Raw genomic sequence first — 17,137 nt, forward strand, 5'->3', positions numbered from 1 at the left:
CATATCATACACGTTTTGTCCTTTAGGCCTAACCCAGTTAGTTTTTTCAGTTAAATTTGGTCATGTGCTTTGCACATGAGAGCATTTTTGTCAATTTAAAGGTAAGTTCAATGGCAGATTTACAACTCAAAGCTTCTACAACCTTTGAATTGACAAAAATGCCCTCATGAGCAAAGCACATGACCAAATTTAACTGAAAAAACTAACTGGGTTAGACCTAAAGAACAAAACGTGTATGATATGAAAACATAAAGGACAAAACTCGTCAATTTTGAACATAAAGAACAGCGTCTGAAAATGGGTATAAAGATGAAAGACAAACCTTGAAATTCACTCCATTCTAACCCATAAACAATGACAATAATTTTATATCAGACTAGCCTAGACACAATTTTCCAAAATTCACTTTCAAAACTTAAAAGTTGACAAAACATATATATTTACAACTTTAACATCGAGTTTGGGTTCCGAGTTCTAATGCTACAAGAGGGTGATCTTATCCTCTGTATCAATTATGAGTACCAAACATTATCTTTGTATAAAAGTAGAAAAAATGAGGAAAATTTGTGACGTAAGAGAAAAACTACTTCATAAGATCTATGAATACAAAGGCATTCCAAAGGCTGTGTAAGAGCATGGATGGCAGCAAGTTTCTCGACCGTGCATAAACTGTGCCCATTACTATCCCAAGAAACACAAGTGGTAACATCCTCTGCATATTGAAATGAGCCAATGCAAACGCTAAAGAACTCACCAATATCGAGCACCATAAAGGCATGTACCTGGTCAATGAAGGGAGAAGAAACCCTCGAAACAATATCTCCTCCCAAATTGGGGCACAAACCGAGACAACAGTTGCATAAAGTGCCATTGCCACAGGATCTCGTGCAACAATCGATTGTTCGACATTTGATACCGCTACTGGAGCAAGAGGAAGCATGGGCAATAGATTAAGGTTGACTTGTGAAAGACAGTTGACCAACGGGAACATGAGGCATCCTAGGCCCACATCGAATACCCATTTCCCTTTAAAGCTGAACTTGAACCAATCAGGTGAAAGAGGACGGAACGGTGCAAGGCAGCGATGGAGGATTGTGATCCCTGCAATGCCTTCGGCTACATCTGTCAAAAGACTGTACAATGCTTGTCCTCTACATGTTAAGGTCTCCTTTCGGAAACCTGCTAAATGAGCCAGAAATGGTATTATCCAAGATCCTACAAACCAGAACGAGGCAATCCAAAGAAGCATCACCTGCATTATTAAAGTTGGTTACTCTTCAACAAGGGGAAAGAGGTGTGATAAATATAGCTGATGTTTTGACTTTCAGTTTAGGTTAAAATTGTAAATATTAGAAAGTCATAGTTTGAGTCTATTATGTATTAATAGATAGTATACGGGTCAATCTGTAAATTAGTAATACACACGTCATTTAGGTGATTCCGCTCAATTTTCATTAAAGGCGGTTCGGTAGGGTGGATCCAACGATATACTAGACTCGAAAAACCAGAAACACCAATATAATGTCCCACATATGGCATAACACCAATGATTGACTATTCAGGTGATTCCTGTCAGATTTCACTTAATTAGGTTCGGTTCGGTACGGTATCAGGTGGACCAATCATAGTTGTCAATAGCGAATAGAGGCCAATAACAACAAGCTACCTATATGCTACGTAGCGATATCGACAAAATAGCGCTCGCTATCTCATGTTTAGCGATAAAGTAGAGAAACAAAAAAAAAATACATGTTATCGAGCAGTAGATATGAAGAAAATACAGAAAAATACATGTTGACCAAACCTGAGGTATTGAGCAGTGAAGATGACATAAATGAAAAAATAAAATAAAAACATCACTATTCATTGCTATGTACTATATAGCGACATATGACCTATACGCTACGTAGCGTGCTTTAGCGAGCGCTATAACCGCTATTGACAACTATGGACCCATTGAAAAACTAGACTCGAATAACCAGAAACACCAATATAATCTCCCACATATGACAGAACACCACCAATTTTTTTTTAAAAGGCTAGCTGGTTATAGGTATGTTCTCCACCTCTTTATCGTGTATACCAGATTTAGGTTTGGGATGTTTGGCATTTTAAAAATACTAGAATGTGGTTGCCAAATACACTAAATACTAAGACTTATAAAAAAATCATTATAGAACTTAAAATAACCATATTACCATAACTTTATATAATGCTAGTACTCACAACTCAAAATAGACAGTAGGAGATGTAAATAAAAGGGAAAACAAAAAAGTGGACTACAGAAAAAGGTTCCAAGCATTTGGAGTGTCGATATTTAATTATTATGGAATAATATGGTATACGACTAAAGGGTTAGCACCTCTTCATTTATTTTGTTTTCATGCTTGACTTTCCGTATAACTAAGGGCATTATGTCAAATCTCTAAAAAGTAAGTCAACTGATCCATTTCTATAGTTGCACCTAAGTAATATAAGCCACATGTAAATAAACTAAGCAATATCCACTTTTTATGATTAAGTGTAAAATGGCTACAGATTGCAGTCACATATGCGTCTATAGAAGTATCATCGCTTCCCAACCTTTTACATAAGAACTTAAAACTACTTTGTGGGTTGTTTTTTCTGGATCGTTTCATGTAACTAATTAACAAGACTATAAAAGTTAGTAGATCTTGGCAATTGGTTATCAACTATGTAGCACGGGAACGGGTACAGGACTGAGGTACGGGGACGATACAGGTACGGGAAACGACAAAACTCAAAAATCCAAGATACGGGTACGGCAAAGGTACGACAAAAAAATATAGAAAAATAAAAATATATTAAACAGAGTTCAAAATAGATATATATTAATGTCAAATGTAATTAATTACCAAAATATTTTTTAAAACATAAACAAAATAAACTGAAAAAAAAAAAGAAACTAAAATTTGTGACATGATTTTTTTTTTTTTTTCGTATTATCTTTTTGACCACTAAAATATATGATGGTTAGTAATCCAATTTACAATGACTTTTCACTTCACCTTAACTGGTGTTGGAAAAGCAAATGTATTAATATGAAAATAGTATATACCTTTTTTAACTTAAAATAAAAGAAAAACTATCCAAACATCGGGCATCTTATTCATCCTTTTCACAGCTCCGGCGATACCAGTTTAGCCGCCGCCCGTTCTCGCCTATAAACATTTAGCAGCCGTCCCCGAAACCTTTAGCTACCGTCCCCATTTTCCGGAAACGTTTAGCAACGGTCCCCCAATATCCGGAAACGTTTAGGGAATGTCCCCATGGCGTTTCCGTCCCCCAAACGTCCCCGAGACGGGTACTCCATGCTTCCAGGCGTCCCCGTGCTTCATAGGTTGTCAACATGAAAAGAATTTATAAAAGCTTAAGTGATGAAAGATAAAAGCAAATGGTTGCACCTGAAGAATGGTCTTAGCCGTCCACGGAACTGTCCATGGTTCTGCACTGAATATAGCATCTACAGCCTGAAAACAGCATGACGCATGTGAGTTAAAAAAGTTTATCCCTGCCGATGCATTGATGCAAGGGGTCAGGCAAATACTCTCCACAACAAGTTCAACGAAACTAAAAACACAATAAAACGATATAACTATAGATATATATTCAACTGTGTATGTTCTCGTTTCCTCTTCCAACAAAGAAACTTTGTGCTGTACATCATCACATCTCAACTGATTCATAATGATTAATGGATAATTCAAATCATGAACTTTACTGAATCGTCTTCTTAATCATCATTAAATACATAGTGGCTTCCTTAATAACCATCACAATAGCAGGAAGTACCAACCAACTGCAATACCTACCTTCCTGAGTTTTAAAGTCCAATCATGCTTCACATTTGATCGGTTTGGTTCTTGTTCCACTGTATCTCCTCCTGGCAAAGTATCCCCTCCCGTCTCAGGAATACCATAATCCAAGTTTTCGTCTTTGAAGCATGAGAATCGCCAATTCTACACAATAACATTAAACCTAATTGGTTCAAAAATTATACATACAATAAATGTGTAAGGTGGAAACTAACAAATAACTAAGGTTATAAGTAGAATTCATCCATGTGTAGGCAAAATTAACAAGTAGCTTATAAGTAATTTCAATGAAAAAAGGCTGCTAAAAGCTCCGGCCTATGTTTAATTAATTAATAGGTTGACTTACGTTTGAAAAAGAAAAAGTGGAGAGGGAAGCGGTCCGATTGAGTGAAGTATATGTATAGGGTTTATACTTGAGTCTTGGTGTAGAATAAAGCGATGGGCGGAAAGAAAGCGATGGGCACAAAGAAAGCGGTTGGCAAGTGGTAGTAGACATAGTGATTTAGATCTCCCGGACGAAACCCTAGCGAGGTCGTTCCCGCATGATTGAGACCAAAGATATGTCAACGATACTTGTTAGTAGTGAAAGATGAAGGAGGGTACCAGCGGCGGAGAAAGTTCCGGCGATGGCGAAAGGAAACAGTGGTTTGGTAAGGAGGCATGATGATGATGATGGATGGCGTGTTGTTTTTGGGTGGCTTCGAATGTTCTAGAAACTAAATGGCTGATATTGCAAACGTTATCTCGTCGCCAATCTATGCTACTTTATACTTGGAACAAAATGGTGTGAGTGAGAGACTTCGTGTCTTAAGGTATCCATGTTCGATTCGTGTTCTTTGTATAATTTTTTTGCGGCATCCGGTGATGATGAAAGACTAGACGAGTAGGCGTAGATTGCTAATTCGATCTTGGATCTGAACGGGTTTTACATTATCGCACTATCATGCCTTCGGGTACTGTTCACGGGCTTCGGCCCTAGGTGAGGGTTCCCCTATTCGAAGACCCGTGTATCCCGATGTGGTGAATTTCGCCAGTAGCCCATTTGCAGGATTCGTTGGTCATTCAAAAAAAGAGTGTAATTTCATGCGCGATGTGACGAGAATTCGGTCTTAAGGGGTGTTCGTCGAATCGAATATCGAATTAGTCGAATAATTTTTATTTTCCCTTGAATTCGAATTCGATTAAAACTTACCCAATTCGATTCAAATTCGTATTCGAATAAAAAACCCAATTCGTATTCGATTTAAAATTCGAATTCGAATCGAATTCGATTGGATTCAGATTCTTTTAAAACATGTAAAAAAAACTATCAAAATGAAACATAAATTTAAAATCAGCCATAAAACACGATATCACATTAAAAAGTTTCAAATAAAGTACCATCATTCAAAACGAGATATGATGAACAACCACTCCACATTACAAGTTAACATTTTTAGGGTTATAAATCTATCGATAGAGTTGATACTTAGATTTTAGTTATGGGTCATGTAGTGGATTTGGTAATGGTAATTTTAATACTCGGAATAAATTTTTAAAATAATTTATTGTATAACCCGATAAAAATTATATATGTATTATATATAAAAAATAATAAATAAAATGTATTATTTTTATTCGAATTTCGAATCGAATCGAATTTGAAATTGTAAATTCGTATTCGATTCGTATTCGATTTACTTAACTCGAATTGAATCGAATTCGAATTCTTATAACCAAAACGAATTCTTGATAATCGAATTTTATTTAATCAAATTTCGAATTTTTCCAATTTAAAACGAATTCTGAACACCTCTAGTTTTAATTGTTATTGTTTTTTTGAGTTCTAATATTACCGGTATTCAATATGGTTTATGATATAAAATTTGAATATACCAATATTAATTTATATGTGCTCTTATAGTACTAGATTGTTATATTAAATTATAGACCTGTTTATTACACGTGGTTGTATAATAGAACGATTTAATTACATAATCTGTAAAAACCTCATATTACGTATTTTTATTATCATATAACAGTTCACACAACTTACTATAATTTATCACAAAATCAACCAATATTAATTAATAACATTGAAATACCATAATAGCTTGCTTATTACACATGTTAAATACTGAAAACATGTATACACAAAGATATAATCTTCATATGACTGAAATTACATACTACATTATATATAATAGTGTTTATAAATAAAATTATTTTTATTGTTTTGTATATAAATAAAATTATTTTTATTGTTTCGAGGGTGCTACTTTCTACACCCCCCTATTTACTTTTTTCACCCCCCTCCTCTCACATACTTATAGGTGGGGCCTGCGTGGGACCGACAGTTTTCCTCTCACAAGGGGGGTATAATCAGGAAATAGGGGGGGTGCGTATAGAATGAGCCAATAGATTAAAGAAAATTATCCTTAGCCTTTTTTATGTCAAAAGCAGGAACATCAATCGAATCAATCTAGGAGTAGGCCAAGTGTCGTTCACACTTTTCCATTTTCAAAACCTGCAATAATATTACTGAGAGAGAGAGAGAGAGAGAGAGAGAGTAGCGGACAGAGGAGGGCTGACCTTCCCCCTCAATGGCGGCGGCAGCGGCGGTCTAAGAGAGGCTCGGGACGGCGACGGTAGTAGTGCTTCAAAACTCCGGCAGTCACAATCACTCCGGTAACATCTTTAACCCACCTTCTTCTCTCACTCTTTAATATGACTGAAGGGCTGAGGATAACCGCGACTCGAGTTCCTTCTGTCCATCATCATCACTGATGAAAACAACATCAATAGATCGAAACGATGGTGGTTGTGGTGGGGGTGGTGATGATGGCGGGGACGGAATCAGGGTTTAAAATTGATGAGAAATGACGAGGGTGAAGTGGGTGTAATGTGTGAATTTTTTGAGGGTTTTGTTTGGTTATGAATCGGAGCTTTGTTATTATGGAAGCCATTGATGTTGAAGAATTGAAGTTTCAGGAAGAAGATTTTGGGGATTTAGAGATTAGGGTTTGAATTTGGGGATGGGTGGTTGATGGTGGAGGTGGGTATGGGTTTAGGAGGCGGAGGTGTGGTGGTGGAAGGGGATGGCGGTGGTGGGGAATGGTGATGGCGGCAAAGGTGACGGTGGTGGTGGTTTTTAGTGAGAGAGAAAAGAAAGAGTGTGTGTATATTTTTTTATTTTTTATATATGGTTCAGTAAGTGTGAGTCCCACTTATATTCATAAATGTTCTTTTAATGTTTTCTTTTTTCAATGAAGGGTATTTTTGTCATTTCACATCATTTTAACAGAGAAAAGTAACTGAAGTTAGACCCATGGACTATCCGGGAACAAAAATTGAAAACTTGGGGAGTATTCAAGTAGTTTTAGAAAGTTAGGGACTATAGGTGAAAAAAGGCGAAACCACAGGGACTATCCGGGCATTTTTCTCTTTTTATAATTAAAAAAAAATGATATGCTGCATGATTAACAATATCTAGGGGTAAGCAATAACTGAATCGTTAATTGAAACCGAACTAAAATGGACGAAACCGAATCGAAATCAACAAAAAAACTGATTAACCAACAACTAGCTATCGGTTTTTGTACCCTTATTTCCGAACCGAAACATTCATATTTTAATATATATATCTAGCTTTTATAGCCCTAGTTTATGTATTTCACGTTTTATACCTTCATATTTTGTATTTATACATTTGTTTCAAGTATTTCTATGCAAAAGTTATAGCCCACGTTTGGTTTTGGTTATAAACCTAAATTAAGTGAACCAAACCCAAAACCATTAATCAAACTGAATCAACCGAACTAATTAACTAGGAAACCAATTGATTAATAAAGTAAGACTAACAGATGACTTCAGTTTTGAATTTATTTAGTTGTGAATATACACCAAAAATAAAGTTATCATAATATCGACACGCTTTTTGCAAAATCGAAACCATAACAATGAATATCAGTAAAAGTTTTGATAATATTGATACCTGTAATAGTGTTGTTCGGTCGGAATCGACGTGGTACCGATATTATTGGGACGGTACCAATTCGGTTCATGACGGTACCGTTATAGTATCAACACTAAAAGATACATTGTACCGCTACCGAAGTTTCTCATACGGTATTGATTTCGTTTGTCATGATAAAGAACAAAAAATAAAACAATTCTATTTGACCCCTTCGATTTTGAACAAAATTTTTATCAAAAAGCAGATAAAAATAAGCACATTGTAAAAGTATAATAATAATAATAATAATTATAATATAACAAAAAAGGGTAAACGATGTCAATATATAAAAACAAAAAAAAGTAAACGTGAGGTAGTTTTGATAGTATTTACGCACTTGCTTTGATTGCATGTATATTAGCACTCACAACCCAGGTTAAAAAAAAATCTGGGTCTTTGCAGAAACTTTTGGTTATATTTACAAAATACTATAATCCGAAAGCGAGTCATACACACGAGTTAGAAAGTCATCCAAGACATTTTGTAGCACGAAACCTATAGAATGCCATTATGTTTGAGTTGGGCATTTTATACTCAAATTTCAAATCTTGTTATTGTCAACTGTGACGATATTAAAGCTACTTCGATTTGCATGCATGATCTCAAAAAAGGCATCTTTGGATCATATCACTGTTGCTTTGAATTAGCTATGATCTGTACCGAAGTGACATGAATATCTAGTTGAGGAAATGGTTTTAATGCCCTTTATGACAACGATCTAGACTTATTTGACTTTATAACTTAATTTATATCCACCAATCAATCATCTACACTTGGTAAGAGTTGTTCTTAGTCGTAGCATGGCCCCGATAAAGACAGATTATGTCGATTATGTGACGTTATGGTGAATAAGTAGACATCATTGGTGAGTTTGAAGTAAACTTAGGGGCTGTTTGTTTACCTCTTAATGAGACTCTTAATGGTTCAGACCTCTTACTGACTGTTTGTTTCGCGAGAAGATTTTTGAATGGTTCAAACATTTGCCTCTGAATGGTTAAGCATTATTCAGACTCTGAACGGTTAAGACCTTTAATCTGAATTGGTCAGAGATTTGCCTCTGAACGATTAAACATTATACTGTCTCTTAATGGTTCAGACATCTTACTGGTTCAACACTTAATGGTTGAGACCTCTTACTAATTTAGCACTTAATCATTCAGATATTACCAAACAGTCCCTTAGTTGCACAAAAATCTGATTGGCACTAGTTCTAATAACCCCTCTTATTACTAGGATAAAATTTATTTGCCATGTTGAAATTCCACGTTTTTATATAATTCAGAATCCAGATTTCAGATATTCAAGTTATACACTAGTATATAAATAAGGAATAATTGATTTTAATAATTCTAACTATTAGCAATTGGCCGGCAACGATCCCAACTTAAAAAATACCCAGTGGTGGTCCCACCTTTTCATTTATTATAAACCAATGGACCTTTACTAAACCGAAAATGATAAGGGGACAAAAAAAAATTAAGGTTCTTTTAGTAAAAGTCCATTAGTTTACAATATGTGAAAATATGAGACCACCACTGATTATTTTTGAAGTTGAGACTGTTGCCGGCCAACGTCTAATAGTTTGGTTTATTAAAATCCATTATTCCTATAAATAACAATTTCAATTTGGTAATGTAAATTAAAAAAAAAACTTCGAAAATTTTGTAACACCTAATATCAATTATTGAAAGGGCCTAGTAAGGCCCCACACACCATAAACAACGTGGTATAGTAGCCCATAAGTCTTCCTTCATTTATCAGAAAATGAATGATTTGCATATATTAATACCAAGATAGTCGAAAAATTACCGGATCCAAGTGTGAAACTCGAGAAAATCCAGCCTCCTCAAGCCTTCAAGAGAAACGTGTGGGTTTAACCATGCCCAATATAACGGCCCTGACCCATAAGTGGGTCCCACATGTTAAACCAAAGGAAACTAAACACGTGGCCCGAAAAATCCCCAAAATCTCTCAAGGGACCCGAACCACAAGCCGACCATCTAGCCCTTTTCAACGTTTTAGCTCACCCACCTCTATACACGTATTCACAAACCTTCCCACCTGTACTCGATTTATTCGTCTACATATATATACATGTGTGCTGCTTATCCAACCATTTGTTTTAGTTTTATGAGCCTTTGTAAATGGCTTATTATTTTTCGACTACATGGTGCCTCTTATTTGCTATATGGCTAGAGATTGTTGTGTGTGTATCGGGTCGGATTGGTTTGGGCTCGAGATTGTATGCTAACAACAATCAGGCATGGGTTTCAGAGAACGGCACATTTGCATTCGGGTTTGCTCCAGCTATAGACATGGGTTCGAATTCAAATGACGAACGATACCAACTTGGGATTTGGTTTGCTGATATTCCAGGAGATCGTACCCTTGCTTGGTCAGCATATTTGTAAGTTCATTACTCTTGTTAATAGTTTAGGAGATAGGCACATTGTTTGACAATTTCGGTTTGAGCTAAAGTTCTTTTATTTTACTTAACTGACTCTTTTTTATTGATATTACTGGAAATGAATTGAACTATAATTATATAATACATCACTTGATATCAACACTTGGTTATCACGTAGTTGTATGCTAGCTATACTGAAACAAAATCCGACACTTAGTTATAAGTACTTAGTAAATGAATAAAATACAACTTCGATTCACTTATATCCTTGACTTCAAGTAAAAGTAGGCAAAACCACATAAATCGCGCATATTACTAGTTTATTGCAGTATATATCATTTTTTTGCTTCGTGTAGAATGGTCGATAATTTAAGTGCATCTACAATAAAGCGACCAAAAGATACCAAAGAACATGCACAATCAATTTTCACATAAAAAACTCTCATTATCTAAAAACAACAAAAACTCACAAAAAAAAAAAAAAAAAAAAAAAAAAAAAAAAAAAAAAAAACCCAACACATTGTCATATTGTCATAACCCACCCAATGGATTTTTTAATACCATTCCAACCCACCCCTTGCCACTTCCTTCTGTTTCTGGCGTTCATCAATATAACAACGAGCCCAAAACCGAACCACCTAATGATGAGGAAAGACATGAACAACCATGATGGCCATGAATTAACTTCAAGAACAACCATTGGGTTGGTCTAAAACGAACATAAATCGTATTTGTTGGCTTTTGTGGCACATGAATGTATTATATATAATCTTAACTAAGGCTATCCCGCCTCCTAGCCCATTTGGGTATCCCCACTTGGGTTAAGTTGGGCCGGCTTCCTCCTTGGAGGTCTCCGGTTCGACTCTCGGCTGTGGCATACGGGGGGTGGGAGTCCCAATGATGGATCGTTTCTACCGAGGCATGGTGCGGTCCTGAGGGCAACCCGGTTTTACCCAGCTGTTACCCCAGCGAGTCTCTCGTATGAGGGGCAGTATGGTTTCCGGGCGGAAGTCAGCTTGCGTAACGGCTGGGGCCCGATCGAACATCGCGTCCGTAAGAGCGGGGCTGACTGGGGAATGTCTTTGACATGACCCCGGAGACCAATTCGGTCTTGTACAGAGAAAGTCTCCTTCCAGAAAAAAAAAAAAAAAACTAAGGCTAATCTTGACCATTCAAAGTCTGTAACTTTTAATCTTGCCCCTTTAAAATCATTTTTTTCTTTTAGAAGCAGCAGTTGGTGACAGTTTCACTCCCTTTCTTCTCATCCTGCACTCCTGCAGTAGTGCAGTTAGCCACGATCTAACAGTATCAACTCCCCCTCAAAATCGCACAGTTACTCATTCCTCTCTATATCTCTCATTATCGCTTGCACATCACAAAAATCAGTCAGTTGATCCATAAACGGCATGTTGATGTTCGTCACTCATGAAAGATGAAGATTGGCTTCTCTCATAACTCAAATCTCCATGGAGGCATAAAATCTCCGCCTGTCTCCGTCACCTCCAAAACCACCCAGATCGATGATGCCGCCGACCACGATCTCTCATAGCTCCATGGTTGATCCATAAACGCCAGGGTTTATTATTTTCCCCCTTTTTATAGTTCATATTGCCTTGGAACTTCACGATTATATTAGCCTCATAGAGACCTAATTATTTACATATGAGATTGCTACGGATCTCATACTGTTTCATCATGAAATCAGCTTTTTTTTATCCGAAATGATCAGCATGAAGTAAAATTAACAGGCTTATTTTAGTGATTTCTAGTTTATTTATATTACTGAAACTACCTAAGGTGCAATTGTCGTGTTCAAGTTAGCTAAGGTACGGTGTGCTTAGGTGGATTAGCGAGAAAGTTAGGAACACCGCACCGCCTCTTATCCTACAAAATTTCGGGTCATGTGTGACCCGGTGCAAACGAGCCGAGCTACTCACGAGCTACTCGAGCTTGGCTCGAAAAAAAGCTCGAACGAGCCGAGCTTAAACGAGCTCGAGCTCGAGCTCGAGCCCGAGCCCGAGCCTAAAAAACAAGCTTGTTTAGTAAACGAGCCCGAGCCCGAGCTGAGCTTATCGAGCTCGAGCCGGCTCGCGAGCCTAAACGAGCTTTTTGTTTATATATTTTTTTATTAATATATTAAACATATATTTATATAGAGAAAGTATAATGTACTTCAAGGCTTAACCTACATTAACATACATGACAAAAAATATAACGTGCGTTATTATCATAGAACGTGCGTGATTATAGTCCCATGCATGATTATGTGGTCCCATGTGTGATTATGTGGTCCCATGCGTGATTATACCCATGATCCAACGGTTACCATTGTCTCCTACGTGATGTATGATAAGGCTTTGTGTATGTTAACCTTACTCTATTTATATAATAATAATTACCATTTATATAAATGTAAAAAAATAACTTAATTATATGTACAAAAATAATTATAATTAATACAAATTAATTAATAAATACTAAACGAGTCGAGCCCGAGCCGAGCTCGAGCTTGAAAAATTACCTTCGAGCTGAGCTTGAGCTTTAAAAATAAAGCTCGAATCGAGCCGAGCTCGAGCTCGAGCTTTCATATGTTAAACGAGCTTGAGCTCGAGCCTGATCAAGCTCGGGCTCGGCTCAGCTCGTTTGCACCTCTAGTGACCCCCATCTCGCTCAGTCTCGCCACTCGACCCATTTTCGACTGTTTGGTTTGGGTGACTTATCCATTGTGCAACAGTCATTTTAAGAAAAAAAGAACTTTTTTTTCCTTAAATGTCATCATTTATTTTTAAATTCACCAAACAGTATTCTATATCCTTACTATTTCTTCACAGTACTCAAAAACGCTAGATATTTGATTTTATTTTGTATTTTAAATCTTGTTTTTTTTAGTTTTTACAGATGTAATTTTTCAATTTTAAAATATTAATATTATTATTAGTTAATCTTATAACATTTTTAGAAAATAATGTGAATGTGCATAACATTTGTTGGATGCATGTATGCAAGGAAACATAGCATACGTTAGTCTTCACTACAATTTTTGCAGGTAACTAAATTAAAACGATGCATTTTCTCTCAATAGAACCGCTCCGGTGACTAAAGAAGCAATCTTGGAGCTCGACAGGACCGGAAACCTTGTCCTGACTGAGGGTCGCACCATCGCATGGACCTCAAACACCTCAGACGCTGGCATCCAGTCCGCAGAATTACTAGAAAACGGAAACCTAGTCATGTATACCCGTGATCAAAACATAGCATGGCAAAGCTTCTCACACCCATCAGACACTCTCTTGCCCGGTCAACCTTTGACCATTGACGTGGAGTTGACTTCGTCACGGGTACCCACTCGCGGGGGCGGTTATTACACTTTGAAAATACTTCAAGAACCCACTTCGTTAAGCCTGGCTTTATCGTACAACATACCTGATCCTTATAATCTTTCAATGGACGCTCAATCTAACTATTCGTATTGGGAAACACCTGAATTCTCTAATGTCACCGGAGACGTTGTGGCTGTGCTTGACCAAGCCGGAAGTTTCGGGGTGGTTTATGGTGGAGATTCCATCGGGGCGGTGTATGTCTACAAGAACGATAACGACAAAGGTGAATTATCATTTGCAAGTAACCAAACTAGCAAACCGTTAGTTCTCCGGAGATTAATTCTCGAAACTAACGGTAATCTTCGGCTGTACCGCTGGGACAACGATGTTAATGGATCTCGACAATGGGTACCAGAATGGGCGGCCGTTTCAAACCCGTGTGCCATCCCTGGAGTGTGCGGGAACGGGATATGTAATCTGGATAGAACCAAAGCAAACGCTTCTTGTGAGTGTTTGCCTGGTTCTAACACCAGTGGAGGCGATTTCCGGTGTAGGGCGAATTCGTCTTACACCGGAAATTGCAGAGTTCCTCACGACAACTCGACTAGTTCCCAACTTAAAATTGAAACAGTTCAACAAACAAATTACTATTTCAAAGAATCAGCAGTGATAAACTACAGCGATATCGTGACGGTTTCAAAGTGTGGTGAAGCTTGTTTATCAGACTGTGAATGTGTTGCTTCTGTTTACGGGCTAAAACAAGAGACACCATATTGTTGGGTCTTAACGAGCTTGGAGTTCGGTGGGTACGAGGATTCGGGTTCGACGATGTTTGTTAAGGTTCAGTCGAATGGATCTTCGGAACACAAAGACAAATCAGGGATGAGCAGCAGCACTCGCACGAAGGTTTTGGTCCCTCCTGTTGTACTGGGCATGCTTGTTCTTGTTGGACTCCTATGTTGTCTATTGTACATTTATGTTCATAAAAAGAGAGCTTTAAAAAGAGCCCTCAATAATTCCTTAATTTTCTCAGGAGCCCCTCTTAGTTTTACCTTTCGCGATTTACAGAACAGGACAAATCATTTTTCAGAGCTACTCGGAACAGGTATTTTAAAATTTTAGTTGGATTGTCAAATAGTTCTTAAAGTATCAACATTTCTCTGATTTTTGTACATTTCAGGTGGATTTGGTAGTGTTTACAAAGGAAGTTTAGGAGATGGTACATTAATTGCGGTTAAAAAACTCGACCGAGTTTTGCCACACGGAGACAAGGAATTCGTAACTGAAGTAAACACAATCAGTTCAATGCATCATATGAACTTGGTTCGCTTGTGCGGGTATTGCTCCGAAGGTCCACAAAGGTACAATATAACTATAAGTTGCAGTAATGTTAGAATGTTGAATAAGTGATTAGTTTTGTTGATTTAATATGTGTAATTTTTGTTACAAAATGCAGGCTTTTGGTGTACGAGTTTATGAAAAATGGATCTTTAGACAAGTGGTTATTTGTTCCCCATAAAACTCGAGAGAGGCTCTTGGAATGGCCAACTCGGTTTTATATAGCCGTTGGCACAGCGCAAGGGATTGCATACTTTCACGAGCAATGTCGAGATAGGATAATACATTGCGATATAAAGCCGGAGAATATTCTATTGGACGAAAACTTTTGTCCCAAAGTTTCAGACTTTGGCTTGGCTAAGCTAATGGGAAGGGAGCACTCGCAGGTTGTGACCATGGTTCGAGGAACACGAGGTTACTTGGCTCCAGAGTGGATTAGTAACCGTCCCGTGACAGTGAAAGCTGATGTTTATAGTTATGGAATGCTCTTGTTGGAAATAGTCGGTGGACGAAGAAACCTCGATATGGCTTTTGATGTGGACAATTTCTTCTTCCCAGGGTGGGCTTTTAAGGTACAAGTGTACTGTGCAATAGTCACGTTGCCATTCGTAGTCATAAAGCCCCTTGTGGGGCGTTATGCAACACGTGTCGTGCCACGTCACACATGGGCTTTATGAGGTGTTATATCACTAGAGACCGTAGTCATAAAGCCCCTACACATCATTACCTAATTATTAATTTTCAATTTCATTAATTAATTATAAAAAAACCCTTAATAATTTTTTATTGGTCAACACTTGAAAAACAAATCCCATGGCGCCGTTATGCATAGCGCGCCTCCCACCAAAAACTCCCCCATAGCGCCGCCCGTCGTGGTGTGCGGGGCGCTATGGGGCGCTATACATCAAAAAAATGCCCAAATAACGCCCCACTACAGGGGGTCTTAGAATAACTAAGATACTAACAAGAGGTCCTGAGTTAGTTCGAATCATGTACCTATAAAATAGGTTTCTGGTTTCTAGGAACCTATAACTAAGACCATGATATGGACCACAACAATCTAAAATGTTAATAAAACTAAAAGTATTACCCATTAAAATTTTATTTCTTTAAATGATTACCAAGTGACACATTATTTACAGGAAATGAGCAATGGGGACGCGATGAAGGTAGCAGATAAGCGGCTCGAAGGGGCGGTGGAAGAAGACGAGCTTTTAAGAGCGTTAAAAGTAGCGTTTTGGTGCATACAAGACGATGTGAACATGCGCCCTTCGATGAGTGAGGTGGTTATGATGTTGGAAGGTTCGGTAGAGGTGAACAACCCACCGATGCCCCAATCAGTATTAGAGATTATCGAGGAAGGGTTAGACCATGTTTACAAAGCAATGAAACGAGAATTTAACCAGTTTAGCTCTTTCACTATCACCAACATGACAAGTCAACCATCGTCGTCTCGTGCAACATGTAGTTACTCTACAATGTCACCTAGGTGATGATGAATCAAAAGAGTAATTTTGATGGAATTCAATTTTTCTAAACATCAAATGTAAAATGTGTAGCAAAACGTGAATGACCTAAAGATCACATTTAATTTAATTAAAACTTTGTTTGCATTGAAGCTAACATATATATATATATATATATATATATATATATGTATATATATATATATATATATATATATATATATATATATATATATAGGATAAGGATCATGTGAGAAATGATAGGCTAGTTGAGAAACTTGAGAAGCATTCTGGACCACACATTTTTCTAAGCCTTTCGTAATATACACATATGTATAGTTTAAAAATTGACTATATACATATATGTATATTGAGTTATACACATATGTATATAATCAATTTTAAACTATACATATGTGTATATTACGAAAGGCTTAGAAAAATGTGTGGTCCAGAATGCTTTTCAAGTTTCTCATATAAGGTGGATTTCTCTTAGGATCCCTACCCTATATATATATATATATATATATAGAGAGAGAGAGAGAGAGAGTATATATATATATATATATAGAGTAGGAGTTGGGTGGAAAGTGTGTTTTTCCTAGAAAGTCTAGGAAGCAATAAGAACACGACATGTGGCATTGAAGGATTTTATCTAAAAGGGCATTTATGTACTTTCACAATCTATTTTTATTTTAGAAAATTATCTTCAATAACTAACTATCCATAAATTTCGGAATTTTTTGTTTTCGATTTTTTATCTCACTTAATATCAA

General features: G+C 37.0%; 2 protein-coding genes across 6 annotated transcripts; one reads left to right on the plus strand and one right to left on the minus strand.

Annotated features, from left to right (window-relative positions):
- Positions 1 to 391: 391 nt before the first annotated feature.
- LOC110905147 lies at positions 392 to 4,609 on the minus strand. Its single transcript, XM_022151041.2, has 4 exons — positions 4,183 to 4,609; positions 3,834 to 3,980; positions 3,426 to 3,491; positions 392 to 1,252 (listed from the first exon to the last, which is right to left on the minus strand). The coding sequence occupies exons 1-4, from the start codon at positions 4,330 to 4,332 to the stop codon at positions 584 to 586; spliced, it is 1,032 nt and encodes a 343-aa protein (XP_022006733.1). The 5' UTR covers positions 4,333 to 4,609; the 3' UTR covers positions 392 to 583.
- A 5,115-nt stretch (positions 4,610 to 9,724) lies between these two features.
- Positions 9,725 to 16,508, plus strand: LOC110905143 (G-type lectin S-receptor-like serine/threonine-protein kinase At5g24080). 5 transcript variants are annotated; one of them, XM_022151033.2, is made up of 5 exons: positions 9,725 to 10,237; positions 13,320 to 14,662; positions 14,738 to 14,918; positions 15,014 to 15,467; positions 16,038 to 16,508. In XM_022151033.2, exons 1-5 carry the CDS (start codon positions 9,975 to 9,977, stop codon positions 16,386 to 16,388), a joined length of 2,592 nt encoding a protein of 863 aa, XP_022006725.1. In that variant the 5' UTR covers positions 9,725 to 9,974; the 3' UTR covers positions 16,389 to 16,508. The 5 variants fall into 5 exon arrangements, with proteins under 5 accessions (XP_022006725.1, XP_022006729.1, XP_022006727.1 ...); XM_022151037.2 differs by having other exon boundaries at positions 10,019 to 10,237; positions 13,284 to 14,662; XM_022151035.2 differs by lacking the exon at positions 9,725 to 10,237 and adding an exon at positions 10,250 to 11,813 and having other exon boundaries at positions 13,284 to 14,662.
- The last annotated feature ends 629 nt before the right edge of the window (positions 16,509 to 17,137 follow it).

This window comes from Helianthus annuus, chromosome 14, assembly GCF_002127325.2.
Source record: "Helianthus annuus cultivar XRQ/B chromosome 14, HanXRQr2.0-SUNRISE, whole genome shotgun sequence".
In the NCBI taxonomy this organism is placed as follows: Eukaryota; Viridiplantae; Streptophyta; class Magnoliopsida; order Asterales; family Asteraceae; genus Helianthus; species Helianthus annuus.